The 21,990-nt window shown below is 45.2% G+C and overlaps 1 protein-coding gene across 10 annotated transcripts in view; it reads left to right on the top strand.

Moving 5' to 3' along the window:
• The window catches only part of LOC106571378 (protein FAM184A), a 107,708-nt gene that overhangs the window by 63,152 nt on the left and 22,566 nt on the right, over window positions 1-21,990 (top strand). For all 10 annotated transcript variants that reach the window (XR_001320920.2, XR_006759173.1, XM_014144394.2 and 7 more), the window contains 5 exons: window positions 1,551-1,673; window positions 2,185-2,346; window positions 3,540-3,661; window positions 15,576-15,726; window positions 19,953-20,165. Coding sequence is in view for 8 of the 10 variants with exons in the window: in XM_014144394.2 (XP_013999869.2) it covers window positions 1,551-1,673; window positions 2,185-2,346; window positions 3,540-3,661; window positions 15,576-15,726; window positions 19,953-20,165 (771 nt within the window). In the remaining 2 variants the exon portion in view is untranslated. The remainder of the gene's footprint in view (window positions 1-1,550; window positions 1,674-2,184; window positions 2,347-3,539; window positions 3,662-15,575; window positions 15,727-19,952; window positions 20,166-21,990) is intronic.

A 21,990-nucleotide genomic window follows, 5' to 3' on the forward strand; every position in this document is an offset into this window, starting at 1 on the left:
CACACACACACACACACACACACACACACACACACACACACACACACACACATCCCTTAACTTGACACTCAGTGTAAAAAAAAAAATGGGGGAAGATGCTAACAGGATTAAATGCATAATGTCTTACATTCTTTGCATATGTGAGTGCAGAGAAAGATGAGAGCGCTAAACGATGTAGCCCTAACCTACCAGACATGCACCTACAGTGTGCAGCGCAGTCCTCTCTGAACATGGTGAAACTATACATTATTCAGTCAGCCTTACTTAGTCCATCATGCTGACCAGTCTTCTGCTCATATATAGACCTTTTGAGATTGCACTTTGAAGTGTCTGTCGTATATTCCATTTTGGGTCATTGGAAAGCATGAACACGAAGTTACAGAGGGAAAGGATCATGCTGCAGTGTCAATCCCCATCTGTATCAGAGGAACCTTTAATATCGGAGTGGACATGGTTCACATAGTAGTCTGTCACTAGTCAGCTCAATGCATTTAGTGTTTATTTGGCAGTCATTGATTTAGCTCCAAGGCGTCTTTTCAGAGTAATATACTAGTCATAATGTTGTGGCGATCAAGAATTCTGTTTTGGTAAAAGATGTAGGCCTATATGAAGGGGTTTGAACAATGTCCTGTCCACAGTTGAATGTTCAGCGCTGACGTTAACAGATGCAGAGCTGTTGAGAATTTCATGAGAAAATCATCTTTTAGTCATTTCCACGCCTGGTACTAAAAATGCCACTCATTCCTTCCGTCTCATTGGCCTGTCCCTGCTATGGTGATGTCTACTGATTATATTGTCACTTTGGTGTCGTCTACTGGCACAAATATCCTGCAATGAGAGTGAAATGGTAGACTAACGATCTATCCCATACGAGAAATGTCTGAAGGCTGCATTTGATCTATGATATCGCACCGTCACAGCGAGAAATCTTTCCTCCCTGAAAATGGAATTCCATAATGTGACATGACCTTTATCAGTAAACGCTGCATCATTTATTTGCTTTGCAGACATCCTTGTCTTGAGTGGCCTGCCGTTGCTTCAATAATGAACTCACTCATGTCATCCATTTTCCCAGCAGGATATTAACCACCTGCCCAGGGTTAAACAACATTTAATGAGTCACTTGTGATTTAAACACACACACACACACACACACACACACACACACACACACACACACACACACACACACACACACACACACACACACACACACACACACACAACCTCCTAAATATAACATCTCTCAATACAAGCCCTCCTCCAAAGAGCTCCACTGAGTCCATATTACCAGATTGTGTAACAACGATACTGACAAAACTCTTTTTATTCGTGTATTCATGTGAATAATGCCAACTATTGTCTTTTCATGTACTAGTCATTCCCTTTAAACTGGCATTGATTTTCCTCATTGATTTTCCTCTAAAAGCACAATTATTGCAGCCATATCTACAAAGTATTTTCAATTCATAAAAAGCCTATAATACTGTAAGCCCTGTAATGGTTATTGTGCTGGTGTTATTATAACAGTCTTTGTGGTTTGTCTACAGGAAATGGAGCAGCAGTTTGAGAGGGAGAGGCTCTCATTGGAGGAGCAGAAGAACCATCTCAGACAACAACTGGACAGCCTGAGGGAGGAGCTCGCCGCCAAACTTGAACAAGCCAATCAGGAGGTCAGTCATGAGTCACCCTACCTATCAGATCTCTCCTCTTTCTCAATTCATTTTGACCATTTATTGTGGTCAGCCACATAGAATTAGAATTACTGGTGCTAATTGGTGATCTTTGAATTTCGACGCTATCGATTCTCAGAATACAAACCAGGTTTGAAAGGAAAATAACAGCAGGTAGAGATGATATAAATATGCCTTGGCTCATTTGAAGTGCAGTTTCCCAACTCTACTGAAGGGAATGTCTAGGAGTTCCTTACAGCTGGTTAAGATGTTAAGGCCTCTCTGCGGACTGAGAGAGACTTCTAGAGAACAGCTGCTGATGTGTAGAGTGTGTCTTGACTCATTTCAAGTGCAGATTCCCAATTGTAATTTATTACAAAAGGGAATATATTTGACTCTACTTTATTACAGCTGTTTTTAAAGCCTGTCTGGATACTGTGGTGTATGATAGACTTCTAGCCTTTATTCTTGTTCTGTGCTGAGTGCCTCCCTGTCTGTCCCCTGTGTGCAGGTGTTGCGCCTGCAGGAGCTGGTGAAGGAGGGTGAGCAGGGCATGGATTCAGCAGAGGGACACATCTCCAACCTGAATGAGGCCCAGGACAAGCTAGTGGAGGAGCTGGATGCTACCAGGGCCAGACTGAGAGAGACCAGCAACCTGCTGACCGCCCTGCAGGTGAGAGCACTGTTACAGCGCACACACGCAAACACAAACCCACACACACACACACAGACACACACAGGCAGGCACACGCAAACACACACAAATAGATTTTGATGGGTCCTTGGTGGGTTTACCTCATCAGGGAGCCATTGGATTCTCCAACAGGAACCCTAATGATTTTCCTTACCCATTCCCTCTTCTGACCAGGTATTTATTGATTGTGTATTAAGCTTATTTATGGGGGGTAATAAAGTTTATCTGTATTGAATAGCCTTGAGTCTATTCCCTTATTAAATCTATCACATCCACCCGCTTTGTCCCAGATTCCAATTCTTCATATGCCAAGCAGGCTTTCCAGCAGCTTTGTCCCAGATTCCAATTCTTCATATGCCAAGCAGGCTTTCCAGCAGCTTTGTCCCAGATTCCAATTCTTCATATGCCAAGCAGGCTTTCCAGCAGCTTTGTCCCAGATTCCAGTTCTTCACATGCCAAGCAGGCTTTCCAGCAGCTTTGTCCCAGATTCCAGTTCTTCACATGCCAAGCAGGCTTTCCAGCAGCTTTGTCCTAGATTCCAGTTCTTCACATGCCAAGCAGGCTTTCCAGCAGCTTTGTCCTAGATTCCAGTTCTTCACATGCCAAGCAGGCTTTCCAGCAGCTTTGTCCTAGATTCCAGTTCTTCACATGCCAAGCAGGCTTTCCAGCAGCTTTGTCCCAGATTCCAGTTCTTCATATGCCAAGCAGGCTTTCCAGCAGCTTTGGGTTGACATACCTAATCAGGCTCAGATTGTGAATTCTGTTCTCATCTTTAAGGAGCCCATGTGGCATTGGCACTTCATTATGCCATTGACCTTCTGGGGCTCCCCTCTCTCTTCTTCCCTCTCTCCTCTCCCTCCCTCCTCTTTCGCTCCCTCTCTCTGGTCCTGCATAATGAACCAGGCTGTAGTCTGAATAAATGGCAGGGGAAGTTCTGGAGCAGCATTGATGGTAGTAGGTCCAGGCTGTTTTTCCTCTCCTCTGACTGATCACACAGAGCACTGTCCCATGTTCACACATGGTCCCAAGATCCTCATTGGTAGTAATGTGTGTTGAGTCCTGTCCATATAGGGTTAGATCTCATGCTCAATGGTGTTGTTTATCATGAGGGCTAATATCATTACCCTTTCTCTCTTTATTCCTGTCTATGTCTTTCTCCTTCCCCGTCTCAGGGAGAGATGGAGGCCCAGAAGAAGCAGCATGAGGCTAAAGTCATCACTATTAAAGAGGACGAGAAGCTCAAGATGGACAAGATGGCGCTGGAACTGGAGCTCAAGTGGACCGAAACGTTAAGGTGTGTGTGTGCGTGTGCGTGTGCATGCGTGCGTGCTTGCGTGCGTACATGTATTTCTTGTTTTTGGGTCTGCCTTGGCCCTGGGGTTCATTTGGTTGAGATGTGCCAAAGATGGCGATGGAGAGGTTAAGTGAAAGAGTTTGGCTTGCAGTAATTGAAACATTGATTCTAAGACAAGGGCCATGATACAGTGAATCCAGCTTCATACTAATAATACCTGCCAGGGCTGGTATCTCCCCAGCAGGAGGTCCTTCTCTCCCTGGCTCAGAGGATTATGAATGGACGGCTTCATTTAAAAAGAGCCAGTGCTGCACCACAGATTATGACCACTGAAAAGGCCTGTGACCATTGGAATTATCTTTATAGGGCTCAGCGTCCACACAGATCATTAGAGTAATAATAACACTAATAATGCTGTACTTGTGAGTACTGTAGCTAGCTAGATCACACATTGAGTTTGTGTGCAAGGGAAAGAGGAGGAGATAGGTCCCATGAGAAATTATACTGCCCCAAAATATGGGCCTTCATTTTTCATAAACATTTGTTCAGCGGCTGCCCTCGTCTACCTCTAAATGTGTTTTTTGTCTGAAGCAAAAGCGGTTGTTTACCAAGGGATTTGAGCCCGAGTGACAACAAGGCTGTGACAAGCCACTGCTTATGAATTTCAAGTGTAAAAACAGTTTGTTGGCACAATGTCACGTCCTGACCAGCAGATGGAGCTGTTGTTGTAGTTTTGGGGTCAGGACGTGGCAGTCTTGTGTTCTGTGTTGGTCTTGTGACTCCTGATCAGGAACAGCTGGGGATCGTTGTTCCTGATTGGGAGTCATATATGTAGGAGTATGTTTGTCACTTGGGTTTGTGGGTAGTTGTTTTTACACTGCGTGTATAGCCTGTAAAACTGCTACTGTTGTCACCGTCATTGTTTTTTCAAGTGGATGCTTTACTCTTTTTTTGGTAATAAAATAACCATGAGTATTCACATACCTGCTGCGCCTTGGTCCATTCATGAAGACAACCGTTACAGAACTACCCACCACCAAAGGACCAAGCAGCAGAAGAGGAGGAAGCCACAGGAGAAGGAAATGGAGGAATGGACCTGGCAGGACGAGAGAAAATTCTGGGCGGACAAGTTAAGGGAGCTAAGGGAACCCGAGAGGCAGCCCCAAGATTTTTTTGGGGGGGGCACACGGGTAGTTTGGCCAGGCCAGGGAAGAGCCGTAAGCCAGCTACCCGTGACTACAGGGAGGTGCGTACGAGGTGGAGGGCGTCATGTTACGCTGAGGTGCGCACCATCTCGCCTATACGGACGCACAGCCCAGTGCGCCCAGTACCAGCGCCCCGCAGGTGCCAGGGCAAGAGGAGCATCGAGCCGGAACGGGTGATGCCAACCCTGCGCTCAAGACCGCCAGTGCGCCCTTTCGGTCCGGTGTTTCCCGCCAGACGCACTAGCATGGAGGTGCGTGTCTCCAGGCTGGCACGTCCTATACCAGCCCCACGCATCAGGAGTCTAGTGTGTCAACCCAGCCTCGCCAGTCAACAGTCACCAGAGCTGCCCGCCAGTCAACAGTCGTCAGAGCTGCCCGCCAGTCAACAGTCGTCAGAGCTGCCCGCCAGTCAACAGTCGTCAGAGCTGCCCGCCAGTCAACAGTCGTCAGAGCTGCCCGCCAGTCAACAGTCGTCAGAGCTGCCCGCCAGTCAACAGTCGCCAGAGAGGTCAGACTGCCCTGAACTGCCGGAGTGGCCAGACTGCCCTGAACTGCCAGAGTGGCCAGACTGCCCTGAACTGCCAGAGTGGCCAGACTGCCCTGAACTGCCAGAGTGGCCAGACTGCCCTGAACTGCCGGAGTGGCCGGACTGCCCTGAACTGCCGGAGTGGCCGGACTGCCCTGAACTGCCGGAGTGGCCGGACTGCCCTGAACTGCCGGAGTGGCCGGACTGCCCTGAACTGCCGGAGTGGCCGGACTGCCCTGTTCTGGCGGAGTGGCCGGACTGCCCTGTTCTGGCAGAGTGGCCGGACTGCCCTGTTCTGGCAGAGTGGCCGGACTGCCCTGTTCTGGCAGAGTGGCCGGACTGCCCTGTTCTGGCAGAGTGGCCGGACTGCCCTGTTCTGGCAGAGTGGCCGGACTGCCCTGTTCTGGCAGAGTGGCCGGACTGCCCTGTTCTGGCAGAGTGGCCGGACTGCCCTGTTCTGGCAGAGTGGCCGGACTGCCCTGTTCTGGCAGAGTGGCCGGACTGCCCTGTTCTGGCAGAGTGGCCGGACTGCCCTGTTCTGGCAGAGTGGCCGGACTGCCCTGTTCTGCCAGAGTGGCCGGACTGCCCTGTTCTGCCAGAGTGGCCGGACTGCCCTGTTCTGCCAGAGGTGCCCGCCTGCCCTGATCTGCCAGGGTGCCCGGCCTGTCAGGATCAGCCCGAGTGGTCCTCCTGCCCTCCGGTCCAGCCCGAGTGGTCCTCCTGCCCTCCGGTCCAGCCCGAGTGGTCCTCCTGCCCTCCGGTCCAGCCCGAGTGGTCCTCCTGTTCTCCGGCCCAGCCCGAGTGGCCCGCATGCCTTCCGGCCCAGCCCGAGTGGCCCGCATGCCTTCCGGCCCAGCCCGAGGGGCCCGCATGCTCTCCGGCCCAGCCCGAGGGGCCCTCCTGCTCTCCGGCCCAGCCCGAGGGGCCCTCCTGCCCCCCGGCCCAGCCCGAGGGGCCCTCCTGTCCCCCGGCCCAGCCCGAGGGGCCCTCCTGTCCCCCGGCCCAGCCCGAGGGGCCCTCCTGTCCCCCGGCCCAGCCCGAGGGGCCCTCCTGTCCTCCGGCCCGGCTCGAGGGGTCCGTCTGCCTGGCGCAGCTATCGGCTCCACCGAAGTGGGCGACGCCGAGGGTGGAGCAGGGTCCACGTCCTGCACCGGAGCCACCTCCAGGATAGGTGGGTTGGGGAGGGAGGGTGTAGGACAGTGCCGTCGTTGACGGCAGCCACCCTCCCTTCCCTCCCTTATTGTTTAGGGGTTATTGTTTATGGGTTTTGTTGGGGATTTTGTTTGTTGGTGTTTTTTCGTTGTTAGGTGCATTCCGGGGTCTGCACCTTGAGGGGGGGTACTGTCACGTCCTGACCAGCAGATGGAGCTGTTGTTGTAGTTTTGGGGTCAGGACGTGGCAGTCTTGTGTTCTGTGTTGGTCTTGTGACTCCTGATCAGGAACAGCTGGGGATCGTTGTTCCTGATTGGGAGTCATATATGTAGGAGTATGTTTGTCACTTGGGTTTGTGGGTAGTTGTTTTTACACTGCGTGTATAGCCTGTAAAACTGCTACTGTTGTCACCGTCATTGTTTTTTCAAGTGGATGCTTTACTCTTTTTTTGGTAATAAAATAACCATGAGTATTCACATACCTGCTGCGCCTTGGTCCATTCATGAAGACAACCGTTACACACAATAAAGGGCCATTTGAATCTCAATGCCGCCACAGCACATCGGGGACATGTGAATCATGGTGTGAACAGAACTGCAGCTCAGGGATGTGACACTGGAGATGAGGAGGAGGAGGAAGTTCATCCTAGCTCATCAGACAGAGTCCAATTAGTGTCTCTCTCCCTTGCTGGGGTCAAGAAATGTGTTAATACAGCATTAAGGATTCCTGATTACCAGGAAGGCTCTGCTACACATGGAGTTCTACAATTACACCATCCAGATCAGCTCAAAGTTTTCTCCTGTCCTCCTCTTTATCTCTTGTACTGTAATTAGGTTTCATTTACCCTCCTCTCTCGCAATGTTCATATTTCACAATTGCATTCCCCTTCAGCTCCTTTTCATTTTGTAATTTGTAAGTTATGCATTTTACATGCTCTTTAGTTCTGATAGCATTTAGGGTTTTCATTAAGTGAGATAGTAATTAAAACTAAATTGAAGACTGCTTCTTCTTCTCTAGTAAAGCATAATGCAAAACACAACCTCTGGGGGTTCTGATTGTACTTTTGCCATGTCGAACTCGAGCTGACATGCCACTCAGGGAGAGAGAAAGAGACAGGTGAAGGCAGAGGGAGAGAGATTCCCATTTTCCGCCTCCCTCCTCTGTTCTAGGCCCTTCTCAGTAGGAGGAGGTGCTAAGGAGCGCCTCTTTCATGTCCTGTGACGGACTGTCAGACACATCTCTCCTCCTGCTGGTGATGTGGAGGGAGATACAGCAGCAGAAATACCCACATTAAAGCCTCCTCTCTCTGTTTACCTTATGTAATGGTGGGCTTGAACATGAACGGCATTAGCAAGAGGGACAATGCAGATGGGTGGCACCACCCCACCGCACCGCAGCGTCTATGACAGCCACAGCGCACACCTGCACAGGGAAGACATGGAGAATACACACACACACACAAGTGTAGCGTCACAGACAGAAAATGATTGAACAGAGCTGGTCTGGCTCGGTGTATGTGCTGAGAGAAATAGTCCTTTAAGGTCCACCATTCCAGACGGCTAGAATAGGACAGGAAGCTTCGCTACTGTGTGTTTCTTTGCGGTGATGTCAGAACTGGATATAATGAACATCCACAGTCTGTTTCTATCAGTTGAGATTTACCTCAGTCAAATTAAAGCTTTGTGAGAGATGCAATTATTGGCGTTGGTGTGCCCCAGATGTGGGGGGAAGAAATTATATTGCTGTTTAGACAGTTAGTTGATGGAGTCACTGACGTTGCCCACGAGCTTTGTTGTTGTTGGGTTAGGGTGTGTCGCCCCCCCCCCCCCGGAGGTCAGGCCACCCAGAGAGCTAATGAACATGTCATAAGCCATGCATTTTTGGGGTGGAATTACAGGAAATTTGCTTTAAAACTGCAACAATGTCTCTCAGCCTCATAGCAGAATGTGTAGAATTACAGGAAATTAGCTCAGGGATTCTTGAAAGTCGGGACAATCCTTGTCCGGCAGGGAAACATCATTTTTATAGTTGAAAAAAAAAAGATTTTGTTGCATTATTTGAGCTTAAAATGTACATTTAGGGGAATTTTTATGGGAAAATATAAATGTGGAGAATTTTCTAAATACTTTCAATACTAGTAATTTCTTGTAGCCTCTATGCCTGAAAATACCCTTGTCCAGAGCAAAGGATCCCAATTTCAAACTCTCCAAAAAAGTTTTACAATTAAAAAAAACTGCCAATAATGGATATTATTTGAAAAATGTTCTTATGTAGTTTCTTGCAATAGCCCTCTGTGACTTGAAATAATATTTATCAAAAAATTATATTACTCAAAACTGATTCATAAAAGTTGTGTCAGATTAGTCTAAAATTCTAAATGAATCAGGAATGTGCAGGGTCAGCTATACCATAAGGACGCATTATTCATGTCATCGTGACATGTAGTGCAACAAGGGAAAGGGGGGATACCTAGTCAGTTGTACAACTGAAATGTGTCTCCCGCATTTAACCCAACCCATTTGAATCAGAGAGGAGTGGGGGACTGCCTTAATTGACATCCACGTCTTCGGCGCCCGGGGAACAGTGGGTTAACTGCCTTGCTCAGGCGCTGAACAACAGATTTTTACCTTGAGTTCTCTACTTTTGATAGATTTAAAGAAACAATATTGGAATAATCATGGTCACAACCATAAACTGTCAACTCCATCTCCCTGATAGATTTAGAATATTAATTTTGGTTAAAATATGTTACATTTAATTAGGTTTTAGAGTCATAAAGCAACTGATGAAGAAAAAATATTGCTACTGTGTATGCCACTTGAATGAAGCAGAATGTATTTTTATGTAAACTCGGTAAAACATCAACTCTGTCCTATTTTTGTCTAGCGTTAACCGTCAGAGTTCTGAAAGAGCAGATAGAATGGTTATGTTTTTATTGGGGATTTTCAAATGAATAATTTTCCATATTTTACAAATTGTGTTTTGAGTATCTGTTGTCAAGTCCATCAGTGGCTTGTCAATTCTGTCACTGATGGCTAACCCTCTTAAGATTTGTCTTTGTCATTATTCTGAAATCACTGTTCTGCAACATATGCTTAAAAAACTAAATTAGCCCTGGAGCATTAGTGCTAGAAAACAAACGAATAATACGTTTGGAGATTTGTATTACATTGCTGTGAAAACCATTGGTTGGTTTTCACAGCATAGCTCTGTTATTTTGAGATTAGCTAAAGCTGCAGTAAGAGGGGAGAGAGGGTCTACAATGCTGTTCATATCAATATTTTATATTTTGATGTTTCTGAAGTGATATTTTGCTGTAAAGGCTAGCATGAGGGACAAGTAGCTATCCTCAATGAGATGCGTTTTGACAAAAGTCAACTAACCTTGTAAGTTACCTAGGTATGATCAATCAATCAAATAAATTTATTTATGAAGCCCTTTTTACATCAGATGATGTCACAAAGTGCTTATACAGAAACCCAGTCTAAAACCCCAAACAGCAAGCAATGCAGATGTAGAAGCACAGTGGCTAGGAAAAACTCCTTAGAAAGGCAGGAACATAGTGTAAAACCTAGAGAGGAACCAGGCTCTGAGGGGTGGCCAGTCCTTTTCTGGCTGTGCCAAGTGTAGATTATAAGAGTACATGGCCATTAAGCCAGATCAAACGTTCATAGGTGACCAGCACCTCAGGAGTAAATGTCAGTTGGCTTTTCATAGCTGAGCATTCAGAGGTCGAAACAGCAGGTGCTGTAGAGTGGGAGAGAGAGGGTTGAAAACAGCCGGTCCGGGACAAGGTAGCATGTTCGGTGAACAGGTCAGTGTGTATAACTAACAGGTCAGTGTGTATAACTAACAGGTCATGGTGTATAACTAACTAGCTAGCAACTAACTAGTTCAATTTCTCTCACGGTTATAAAGGATGATGATGCTGAATGAACATGGTATCCTCGCCGCGAGCTCCTAGAAAACTTTGCAGGTTTCTACTTTTTTTTCTAGTGGTTTCTCTCATTTTCTTGCTCTGTTTGTTTAATGCATTACGTCATACACCCGGGTAGAACTATTGGAATACAGTGCCTTGCGAAAGTATTCGGCCCCCTTGAACTTTTCGACCTTTTGCCACATTTCAGGCTTCAAACATAAAGATATAAAACTGTAATTTTTTGTGGAGAATCAACAACAAGTGGGACACAATCATGAAGTGGAACGAAATTTATTGGATATTTCAAACTTTTTTAACAAATAAAAAACTGAAAAATTGGGCGTGCAAAATTATTCAGAGGATCTCTGAATGATCCAATGTTGACCTAAATGACTAATGATGATAAATTGAATCCACCTGTGTGTAATCAAGTCTCCGTATAAATGCACCTGCTCTGTGATAGTCTCAGAGGTCCGTTTAAAGCGCAGAGAGCATCATGAAGAACAAGGAACACACCAGGCAGGTCCGAGATACTGTTGTGGAGAAGTTTAAAGCCGGATTTGGATACAAAAAGATTTCCCAAGCTTTAAACATCCCAAGGAGCACTGTGCAAGTGATAATATTGAAATGGAAGGAGTATCAGACCACTGCAAATCCACGAAGACCCGGCCGTCCCTCTAAACTTTCAGCTCATACAAGGAGAAGACTGATCAGAGATGCAGCCAAGAGGCCCATGATCACTCTGGATGAACTGCAGAGATCTACAGCTGAGGTGGGAGACTCTGTCCATAGGACAACAATCAGTCGTATACTGCACAAATCTGGCCTTTATGGAAGAGTGGCAAGAAGAAAGCCATTTCTTAAAGATATCCATAAAGAGTGTCATTTAAAGTTTGCCACTAGCCACCTGGGAGACACACCAAACATGTGGAAGAAGGTGCTCTGGTCAGATGAAACCAAAATCGAACTTTTTGGCAACAATGCAAAACGTTATGTTTGGCGTAAAAGCAACACAGCTCATCACCCTGAACACACCATCCCCACTGTCAAACATGGTGGTGGCAGCATCATGGTTTGGGCCTGCTTTTCTTCAGCAGGGGCAAGGAAGATGGTTAAAATTGATGGGAAGATGGATGGAGCCAAATACAGGACCATTCTGGAAGAAAACCTGATGGAGTCTGCAAAAGACCTGAGACTGGGACGGAGATTTGTCTTTCAAAAAGACAATGATCCAAAACATAAAGCAAAATCTACAATGGAATGGTTCACAAATAAACATATCCAGGTGTTAGAATGGCCAAGTCAAAGTCCAGACCTGAATCCAATCGAGAATCTGTGGAAAGAACTGAAAACTGCTGTTCCCAAACGCTCTCCATCCAACCTCACTGAGCTCGAGCTGTTTTGCAAGGAGGAATGGGCAAAAATGTCAGTCTCTCGATGTGCAAAACTGATAGAGACATACCCCAAGCGACTTACAGCTGTAATCGCAGCAAAAGGTGGCGCTACAAAGTATTAACTTAAGGGGGCTGAATAATTTTGCACGGACAATTTTTCAGTTTTTTATTTGTTAAAGTTTGAAATATCCAATAAATTTCGTTCCACTTCATAATTGTGTCCCACTTGTTGTTGATTCTTCACAAAAAATTACAGTTTTATATCTTTATGTTTGAAGCCTGAAATGTGGCAAAAGGTCGAAAAGTTCAAGGGGGCCGAATACTTTCGCAAGGCACTGTATGAATTGCTGGGTACTCACCATCCACCCGATCTTCCCGAATTCCCAGAGACAGCAGAAACAATGGTCTAGCCTCTTCGGTGAGGTGCCAGGTAGCCTGGGAGTCCTACCGGATAGAAGAAAACAAAGACGCTGACGGAGAGGCAGACGTGTAGGGGTCTTAGTGCGATTGAGACGCCGGGCGACCCGTCCTCCATTACATTGTATACTACTCATTAGTGAATAAACTTGACGAACTCAGAACGAGGATCTCCTTCTAGACGGACATCAGATTCTGCAATATACTTTTTCAGTTTTTCTGAGACTTGGCTTTCCTCCGACATTCAAATGGATTATGGAGTTTTACAGTTCATCGAGCGGATAGGAAGTGGGCTCTCTCTGGCAAGAACAAAGGTGGTGGTGTCTGCTTCATGACCAGTAACAAGTATTGCGATTGGCGAAACGTACAGGAACTTGCGAGTTTCTGCTCTCCAGACTTCGAATAGTTGGTCATCAAATGACGCTCTTTTTACCTTCCCGAGAGAGTTCTCAGGGATTATCGCCATGGCTGTGTACATCCTGCCCCAAGCCGACACCAATCGCCATTGCACTGGATACTACCCTCACGCACCTGGACAAAAGAAATGCATACATGAGGATGCTTTTTGACGGGCCGTCCCCAGGTGGTGAAGGTAGGCAACATTACCTCCTCCACACTGGTCCTTAACACAGGGGCCCTACAAGGATGTGTCCTCAGTCCCCTCCTGTACTCCTTGTATACCCACAGATGCATGGCCTCACACGGTTCCAACTCTATTATCAAGTTCACTGACAACACCAGAGTAGTATGCCTGATTACCGACAATGACGAGGAGGTCTGCACTCTGACGGCGTGGTGCCAGATAAACAACCTCTGCCTCAGCGTCAGCAAAACAAAAGAGGTGATTGTGGACTTCAGGAGGAACCAGGCTGGGCATGCCCCCATCCTCGTCAACGGCGCTACCGTGGAGACGGTCAAAACCTTCCCTGTGAAACTGCACTACGCCACTGGATGGAGTCCATTTGTGACAGACTGCCTGTCATCTCTTTGCTGCTTTCTGATGTTCAGAGTGAAAGCTTGGATCTCAATGGGAATGTCACACTGACGTAATGCCCATTCTCACTATACCCTCCCATTTTCCTCCCTCTACATGCTACACTGTCCTTCCTCCATTATCCCCTACTGCCTACACTCCTCCATCCTCCCTGCCTACTCTACACACTCACCACCTCTTTCTTCCCATCTCCTCTGCTCACCAGGTGCTGAGTGCCCTCTTAGGTAATTAGCCAGATTGGGGATTCGGGGCTGGGTTATGAATATGAATGTGAGGCTCTTTACAATATAAAGGCCCTGAGAGCTGCGTGTCTGTTTTTCTGAAGCGATGAGGATCAACACGTGTCCTTGCAGAAGTGTCAGTAGGGCACTCTGGTGTGGTGCGTCATAGCACTCACTCACCCTGACGCTCATCTGGTGTTAGGAGGGACAAAAACACTGGTGGCGTCCTGCACTTAACAACGTCGTTCTCTGCTAAATAACGATTAACATGCAGTCCGCACTCCTACTAAAAGGTCTTTGCAGCGCCGTTAAACATGTGGGCATTGAATAGCACTGAGACGGTGAGGTGGGAGATGTCTGCATGATGCCGTGGGGAATTCTACACAGACGTACGCTCTGCTTTGCTCCCAAGGATGTGGACTCTGAACACCTCCAGAACTCCGACAGCCAGCGGCGTGCTGGAAATGTTCAGCAAATACAGGACATAATGTTGAGCTTTAAAACTTCTTAAGGCTAGGGGCCCCGCTAGCGGTACAACTTCCGGTGAAACTGGAGGGCACGCAATTCATATAAATAATCATTAAAATTATGGATATTAAACATTTAGGGACATACAAGTGTCTTATATCGGTTAAAAGCTTAAATTCTTGTTAATCTAACTGCACTGTCCGATTTACAATAGGCTTTAGAGTGAAAGCATGCCATGCGATTGTTTGAGGACGGCGCCCCACATCAAAATATTTTTCCACCAGCACAGGTTTCATAAATTCACAAATAGCGATTTAAATATTCACTTACTTTTTGAAAATCTTCCTCTGATTTGTCATCCAAAGGGTCCCAGCTACAACTTGTAGTGTCGTTTTGTTAGATAAAATCCTTCTTTATATCCCAAAAAGTCTGTTTAGTTGGCGGCATCGATTTGAGTAATCCACTCGTTCAACATGCAGAGAAAGGAATCCAAAAAGCTACCGCTAAATTTTGTTAAAACAAGTCAAAATACGTTTCTATTTAATCTTCAGATACCCTAAAATGTAATTAAACTATAATATTTCATACGGAAAAAAAGTATGTTCAATAGGAAAACGATATTAGCAGGTGCGTGTCCTCTTCGTTGCGTGTAGACTGATTTCCAAGTCTGTATCCCAGTACTAAAACAAATAATTCTTCCTGGTTTGGGAAGAAACAAGCCTGAAACCTTGAACAAAGACTACTGACATCCAGTAGAAGCCATAGTAATTTCATTCTAGGAGCTAGATTTAATATTTTCCCTATACGTTCTATTGGAAAAGCATGGGCTCTCAAAAAGAAAAAAATTCCGGTTCTGGTTTTTCTTTGGATTTTTCCTACCATATCTATTGTGTTATAGTCTCCTACATTATTTTAACATTTCTACAAACTTCAGAGTTTTTTTCTTTCCAATGGTACCAATAATATGCATATCCTGGCTTCAGGGCATGAGCAACAGGCTTTGGGCACATTAGTCAGGCGGAAATAGAGAAAAATAGACCCTATCCTGAAGTTAATAGAGACCCTCTGTGTCCCAGGCGCATGCATTAACATCTTCACTGTTAGTCGGCCCCCATCTCTCTTCTCTCTAATGTTCACTGTACGCACAGTGTGCTCTGGAGATGAGTGCAAATGGATTATGTTTATTAAATATGCACGTAGTGGCAGATTTTTCTCTTTTTTCTTTTTGCTCCTAACAAATGTCATGGCTGTGCTGCGTTGCTCATTCCAATGAGAAGTGGAGTTTGTGAACGGGTCTTAAAACATGCTACAGATGAAATATTTACAGAAGGGGCTTTTCAAGCATGTGCTCTTGCACGCATGACTTGCATGATGTTCACTAGAATACGTCGACCTAGCGTTACTGTAAACAGACCGCTGTTCTATATGATTTGCAGCAGCTTCACTTTTTTGGGAATTGAGGAGAATATATTACTACTCCATTAAGTTATTTCCAGAAGGTTTTGCTTTCGGAGTAAAACGGACATTATTTTGATCTGCTGAGCCCTGGATAATCATCATTATCTTGTGTTTATTTAATCTAATGGAAATTGTGTGCATTTGGTGTGTGTGTCCACAGACAGGAGTGTAAGAAGCTGCGTGAGGAGCTAAGGGAGGATCATGAGGATGACAAGAGGGCAGCCCTCATCCAGCTGGCCCAGAACAAGGAGCAGGAGCTGGGCAGTGCCCGCGAGAGCTGGCAGAGGAAGGTGGAGGACCTACTGGACCAGGTAAGAGACAGTCCACCCTCACCCGCTGCACCAACTGGGTGTTGTGATATACACACTGGGCTGGGCTCCAGGATAACTGGACAGTAAGAGAGGACTACATCATCTCTAAGTCTGTCCACTAGTATCATCAGTGCAAAGATTTGGCTGAGATTTCTATAGGGATTTAATATACCTTAAGGTCAATAACATAGGTCGTATATTTTCACCACTTAACCCATCATATCATGAAACATCCATTTGGAAGTGTATGTCATATAATATTAAATCGTCCACTTCCTTAATGTCCATGAATATGCGAGTGGAGAGTGCTCAGGGCCTCGCCCTATGCAGGTAGCCATCACAATGAAAGACTGCTGAGAAACCTGTTTTGTTAGCTGTAACTCCCACTGCAGTTATAGCAAGCACTGTCACTTACACTACAGTCTCTCCTCTTTTGTGTATGAAGACACAACATGGTGAGTTTTAGGGTGTCATTTTAATCCCCTCTACTGGATATCTATAGAAATGATTACATTTGAAATCTTCCCAAACTGGCACTGGCAGCCCTGTGAAGGGGACTGAATGGACCAAATCTAATTATAACTGAAACGTTTAAAGTACTTGTACTTGCTAATTGTATTAATATTCTACTTTGCCCTCTTTATTTCCCCCTCACTGTACTGTATTTACAAACAAATACCAGTATATTTAACTGGTGTGATTGGCTTGCATGATGATGCTGCTGTGTGTACTCGCTCTGGCTAGCACTAAAGATGCTGGTTTCACTTCAGAGCGTCCATTTTCCTTTTGTTACAGTGTGCTGTACGCAGGTCAGGGTTTATTGTGGGCAACACTTGCAGTGTTGTGTTGTTTTGGGATGGATAGAGTATTTTACCTGGGCTATATATGCTCTTCTTCGGTTTGAAATCTCTTCTTTCTGAATGTACCAAAGTGTTTGGCTTCTCTCTTCACTCCTTGTCTCCAAACAGAGAGAGTTGTTGTAGAACCACTGTGACTTGTTGTTCACAGGCAACACGCATGAAACACTCATGACCTGAATCTGCCCTCCTCTGAGCATGTATATTCTGTATATGCTCTGGAACTGATTCCTGGTGCACTTCCCACTGGACTGTTTTCATCTTCCTAACACTGTGAAAGGTGTGTATTTCTGTTCTTTTGATGAGACAGAATTACAGGCTCTCTGAGTGGCATGTGATTTACTGTACCTCCTGCTCGGCTCTCTCTGCTGTGCCATAATAACTACAGTGCCTTCAGAAAGTATTCGCACTCTGTTACTTTTTCCATATTGTGTTGTGTTACAGCCTGGCTTTTGATCCATTTAAAATTGATTAAATTTTGATATTTTTTTCCCCACTGGCCTACACACAATGCCCCATAATGTCAAAGTGGAATTATGTTTTTTGATGTTTTTACAAATTAATCAAAAATCTAAACCTGAGGTGTCTTGAGTCAATGTATTTATCCCCTTTGTTATGGCTAGCCTAAATATGTTCAGGAGTAAAACTTTGCTTTACAAGTCACATAATAAGTTGCGTGGACTCACTCTGTGTACAATAATAGTGTTTAACATGATTTTGGAATGAGTACCTCATCTCCGTATCCCGCACATACATCTGTAATGTCCCTCAGTCGAGCAGTGAATTTCGAACACAGATTCAACCACAGAGAGGTTTTCCAATGCCTCGCAAAGAAGGGCACCTATTGGTAGATGGGTAAATAAAATAAAAAAGCAGACATTGAATATCCCTTTGAGCAAGCTATTAATTACACTTTGGATTCTGTATCAATACACCCAGTCACTACAAAGATACAGGTGCCCTTCCTACCTCAGTTGCCGGAGAGAAAGGAAACCGCTCAGGGATTTCACCAAGAGGCCAACGGTAAATTTGAAACAGTTACAGAGATTATAGGAGAAAACTGAGGATGGATCAGCAACATTGTAGTTTGTTACTCCACAATACTAACCTTATTGACAGAGTGAAAAGAAGGAAGCGTGTACAGAATAAAAATAATCCAAAACATGCAACCTGTTTGCGATAAGGCACTAAAGTAAAACTGCCAAAAATGAGGCAAAGAAATGAACTTCATGTCCTGAATTCAAAGCTTATGTTTTGGGCAAATCCAACACAACACATCATTGATTACCACTGATTATTGTCAAGCATGGTGGTGGCTGCATCATGTGATGGGTATGCTTGTCATTGGCAAGGACTAGGGAGGGTTTTTTTTTTAATTATAAAAAGAAACGGAATAGAACTATGCACAGACAAAATCCTAGAGGAAAACCTGGTTCAGTCTGCTTTCCAACAGACACTGGGAGACAAATTCCCTGTTCAACAGGACAATAACCAAAAACACAAGGCTAAATCTACACTGGAGTTGCTTACCAAGATGACATTGAATGTTCCTGAGTGGCCTAGTTACAGTTTTGACTTAAATTGTCTTAAATCTATGGCAAGACTTGAAAATGGCTGTCTAGCAATGATAAACAACCAACATGACAGAGCTTGAAGAATTTTTTAAATAATAATCTGCAAATATTGTACAATCCAGGTGTGCAAAGTTCTTAGAGACTTACCCAGAAAGACTCACAGCTGTAGTCACTGCCAACGGTGATTCTAACATGTATCATGACAACATGAATATTTATCTAATCACGATATATTATATATACTATATACAGTACCAGTCAAAAGTTTGGACACACCTACTCATTCCAGGGCTTTTCTTTATTTTTACTATTTTCTACATTGTAGAATAATAGTGAAGACATCAAAACTATGAAATAACACATGGAGTCATGTAGTAACCAAAAAGTGTATTTTAGAATCTTCAAAGCAAAGGGTGGCTACTTTGATGACAGCTTTGCACACTCTTGGCATTCCAGGTGAAGCTGGTTGAGAGAATGCCAAGAGTGTGCAAAGCTGTCATCAAGTCTCCGGCTTGATGCTGTTTGCTCTCAGGTCTCAATGGAAGGCATTAAATAACCTCTTATCCCTCTTCACAAGGAGTTGTGATTTTATCAGGGATGATGAGGGGTGCCATTTAGATAGCAGTCACACATTTTGCCCAGCAGGAGATGACTCAGATAATGACTCTGGGCACACCAGTGAGTGAGCATTACAGCCTTACAGGCGCTGTATGTCACCTCTTGTTCACTCCAAGGCAGTGTGGGTATTGATTCTATTGGAGGTGTGAATGTCTTCTGTCAATGGCCCGACTTTGCACTGTCAGCAGCAACCCACGGCTTGATCACCACTAAAACCCACTAGTCCTCTGACATGAACCCACAGACATGTCCACTGACTCCACTTAGATCACTGCAGCCTGTCCATAGATTAGGGCCTAATGAAATTATTTCAATTGACTGATTTCCTTTATACAAACTGTGACTCAGTAAAATGTGTTAATTTATATGTATCACTGTGTCCTCTGCTGCCCAGAGGCAAACTAATACACTCGCTGCATTATAACAGTTTGTCTTTTATCTGCCTCTCTAATGTACTATGCACTCCGTACTGTTTGTTGTCCAAATGTTTCATTACGCAGATGCTGGAAATCAATGCATGTGGGGAGAAGGAGGGCATTCAGCTCCCCTTCTCAAAGGCTTTGCTCCAGATGCTTCCTGGTAGCTAACAGCAGAGTCAGGGTGACTTATGGAGGTGTCACCACCGTGGTTCTCTTCTTCCCATATACTCCTCCTCTCTTGCTCTGGGCCCAGTCAGTCTCATTATTCACAGTACTAATACTAAGTACTAATGAAGCCCTGGCTGATTCATGTGGGATGACTGAGCTGTCATGTTGATCACATGTACAATACAGTACTGATTGGACGTCACCAAAGGTTGCAAAGCAGCCAAAGTTGCTCCAGGCCACCTTTTGAAAGAGTGATTTTTGAGGGCGTAATGGAAAATTACATTTTGTTACACCCTCTAACAAAAATGTCATGTTGTGTTGCTTCAGGTCATAACTAGCGGTGAAAATGGATATCTGTTTTTGTTGTTAACAAAGTAGACGTATGTTAGTCAATGAAGTATACAGACAAACAGCTATCGCACACCTGTAAGAGAGAAACTAATAACACAGACAATCTGATGTAAACTCTGTTCTTCTCTATTCCCTCTCTTTCTCTCTCTCCCATCACTTTATCTCTCTCGTCCTTCTCTATCTCGCTCTCTCCCTTTACTTCCCTCCCTCTCCCCTTCTCTACTCCTCCCTCTCACCAGATCTCGTTGCTGAAGCAGAGTCTGGAGATGCAGCTGTCTCAGTCTCAGAGCTCCCTGCAGCAGCTCCAGGCCCAGTTCAGCCAGGAGCGGGAGCACCTGAGCCAGCAGCTCCAGGAGCTACAGCTGGAACACCAGCGCAGGGAGCACAGCCTACAGGAGGCCCACTGCTGCGCCATGCAGGACCTGGAGGAGACCCGCCAGCACGACCTCAAGGTGAGGCCCCTACCGGTCTGTCTACAAAGTCTCCGGTCATAGTAAATGTCCTGACCATCAGACCTACCCGATCACCACCAAGCCCATCCCCTTCTGTCTACTGGGGGATCTAGCCATGACATTCCCTCTGTCCCTGTGACATCACTACCTCTTATCTGTATCATTTGTACTTTATGCCCATTGACATGCACATTGAATCTCTGCTCTACAGGGTGCCCAACCCGCTTCCCTTTATTTACATATTAACTCTGTCAGCTTACAAGTGGTTAGAATCACTGCCAGTGTGAAAGCTCCCATCTGGTGACTTTAGAGGACTAGATTAGATATGAGGCATTATGGGCCAGTATAGGCTCTGATGTGTCAGTAAGACACAGAATGAGGAGAGACAGTGAAGATTTACTGGTGAAATAGCTGGTGACATTGCCAGATGAACTTTTACAACAGTGAGTCCATCAACATTACCAGAGACATGAAGGGGTTGACTCCTGAGCGGATCAGTGATTTGGACCTGGCCTTGATTGAATCATTGCTGTCTGGGACACACACTATTTTTCAATTCTTCACCCTTCAAAACGAAAAGGCTACATCAGCATAGTATTTGATGGAATTATGATGCAACACCGCTAATATTGTCCCAGGGTATTAAATATGAGTAATGTAGTGCAGTAATGTAGTATTATGGGAATGTTTTGGGAATCTGGCGTGGCATCTGTGTAATAGTAATTCAGATGGGGATGAGTTTGCTGTCAGCACAGCCGGGGGAAATAAATTTGGGTCCATAAGCCAGTGTCGTCCAGGTGCCCCAGCGTTAGCATATTCAGTAACTTCATGCTCAGATCCAACTCTTTTAAAATCAGCCTCTCTGCTCATAGAGCTCTTTACAGGACATGAGAGTCATGTAGCAAGATGGCGCTATATCGATCAGCACGGGTCATAAATGTACTTCTGTGGGTTCGTGCTTGAAAGGCAGACTGCCAGTCAAGCTCATGCATGGGTTAACTGTGTAGGTCTTTGTCAGGAAGACGATTGGCTCTGTTAATTTATTCACTGGTGTTTACTAACTAAATGCATCTGGGCTGCAGGGTTCACTGTGGCACAATCTCAGCTGGAGCAAGCTGCATTTCCTCCTCGCAAAAAAATGTATACTGGATAGCCAAAGAGCGGGTACCACTTTGTGCCAGAACAGATATGCCCAGCTCTCCGTCTTTACATATAAGACTTACTGACTGTACCCCAAAACACTGACATCTCAGTACTGGTCTGGGCATTTCATAATCAAGGTTGAAGTATGAATCAGAACTCATTTATCAATCCAGAAAATACCCAGTATGTGAAAATAGGCTTCTGAAAAATATAACGACATTCACATTTTCAAACACTGAATCTTTTCTTTCCAAAGAAAAGGGAACAAATGGGTTTTTCTGCACTCAACACTCCATTATACAGTCAAGGCCGTTTTGAAATGCATTTAACCTTACTCAGAGGCTTCGTTTGAGATTCTAAAACCCTCGGATGAAGTTTATGTTAAGGGGTCATGCAGGCGTTATGCAAAGCTGACACATTGTCCCTGAGCATTCTGTCTCACCTCTCCAGCTACAGATTGGATTAGAAGCATAAGACCTGTGAGTCATCGGTGATTGAATGGGCCGAAAAGTCTTTCCTGTCTGCTAATGAAAAAAACATAGCTCATATACCTCCCCTAGGAACACATTTATCTCAATAGCTGTTCTCTCTCAAAAAGAGGCTAGGTTGACTCAAAGTTGTTTCTTAAATGTTTAAACCTTTTGCGGGGATAAATGTAGCTCTACCAACTGTAGCTCAGTTG

Source organism: Salmo salar, chromosome ssa15 (assembly GCF_905237065.1).
Source record: "Salmo salar chromosome ssa15, Ssal_v3.1, whole genome shotgun sequence".
Classification (NCBI taxonomy): domain Eukaryota; kingdom Metazoa; phylum Chordata; class Actinopteri; order Salmoniformes; family Salmonidae; genus Salmo; species Salmo salar.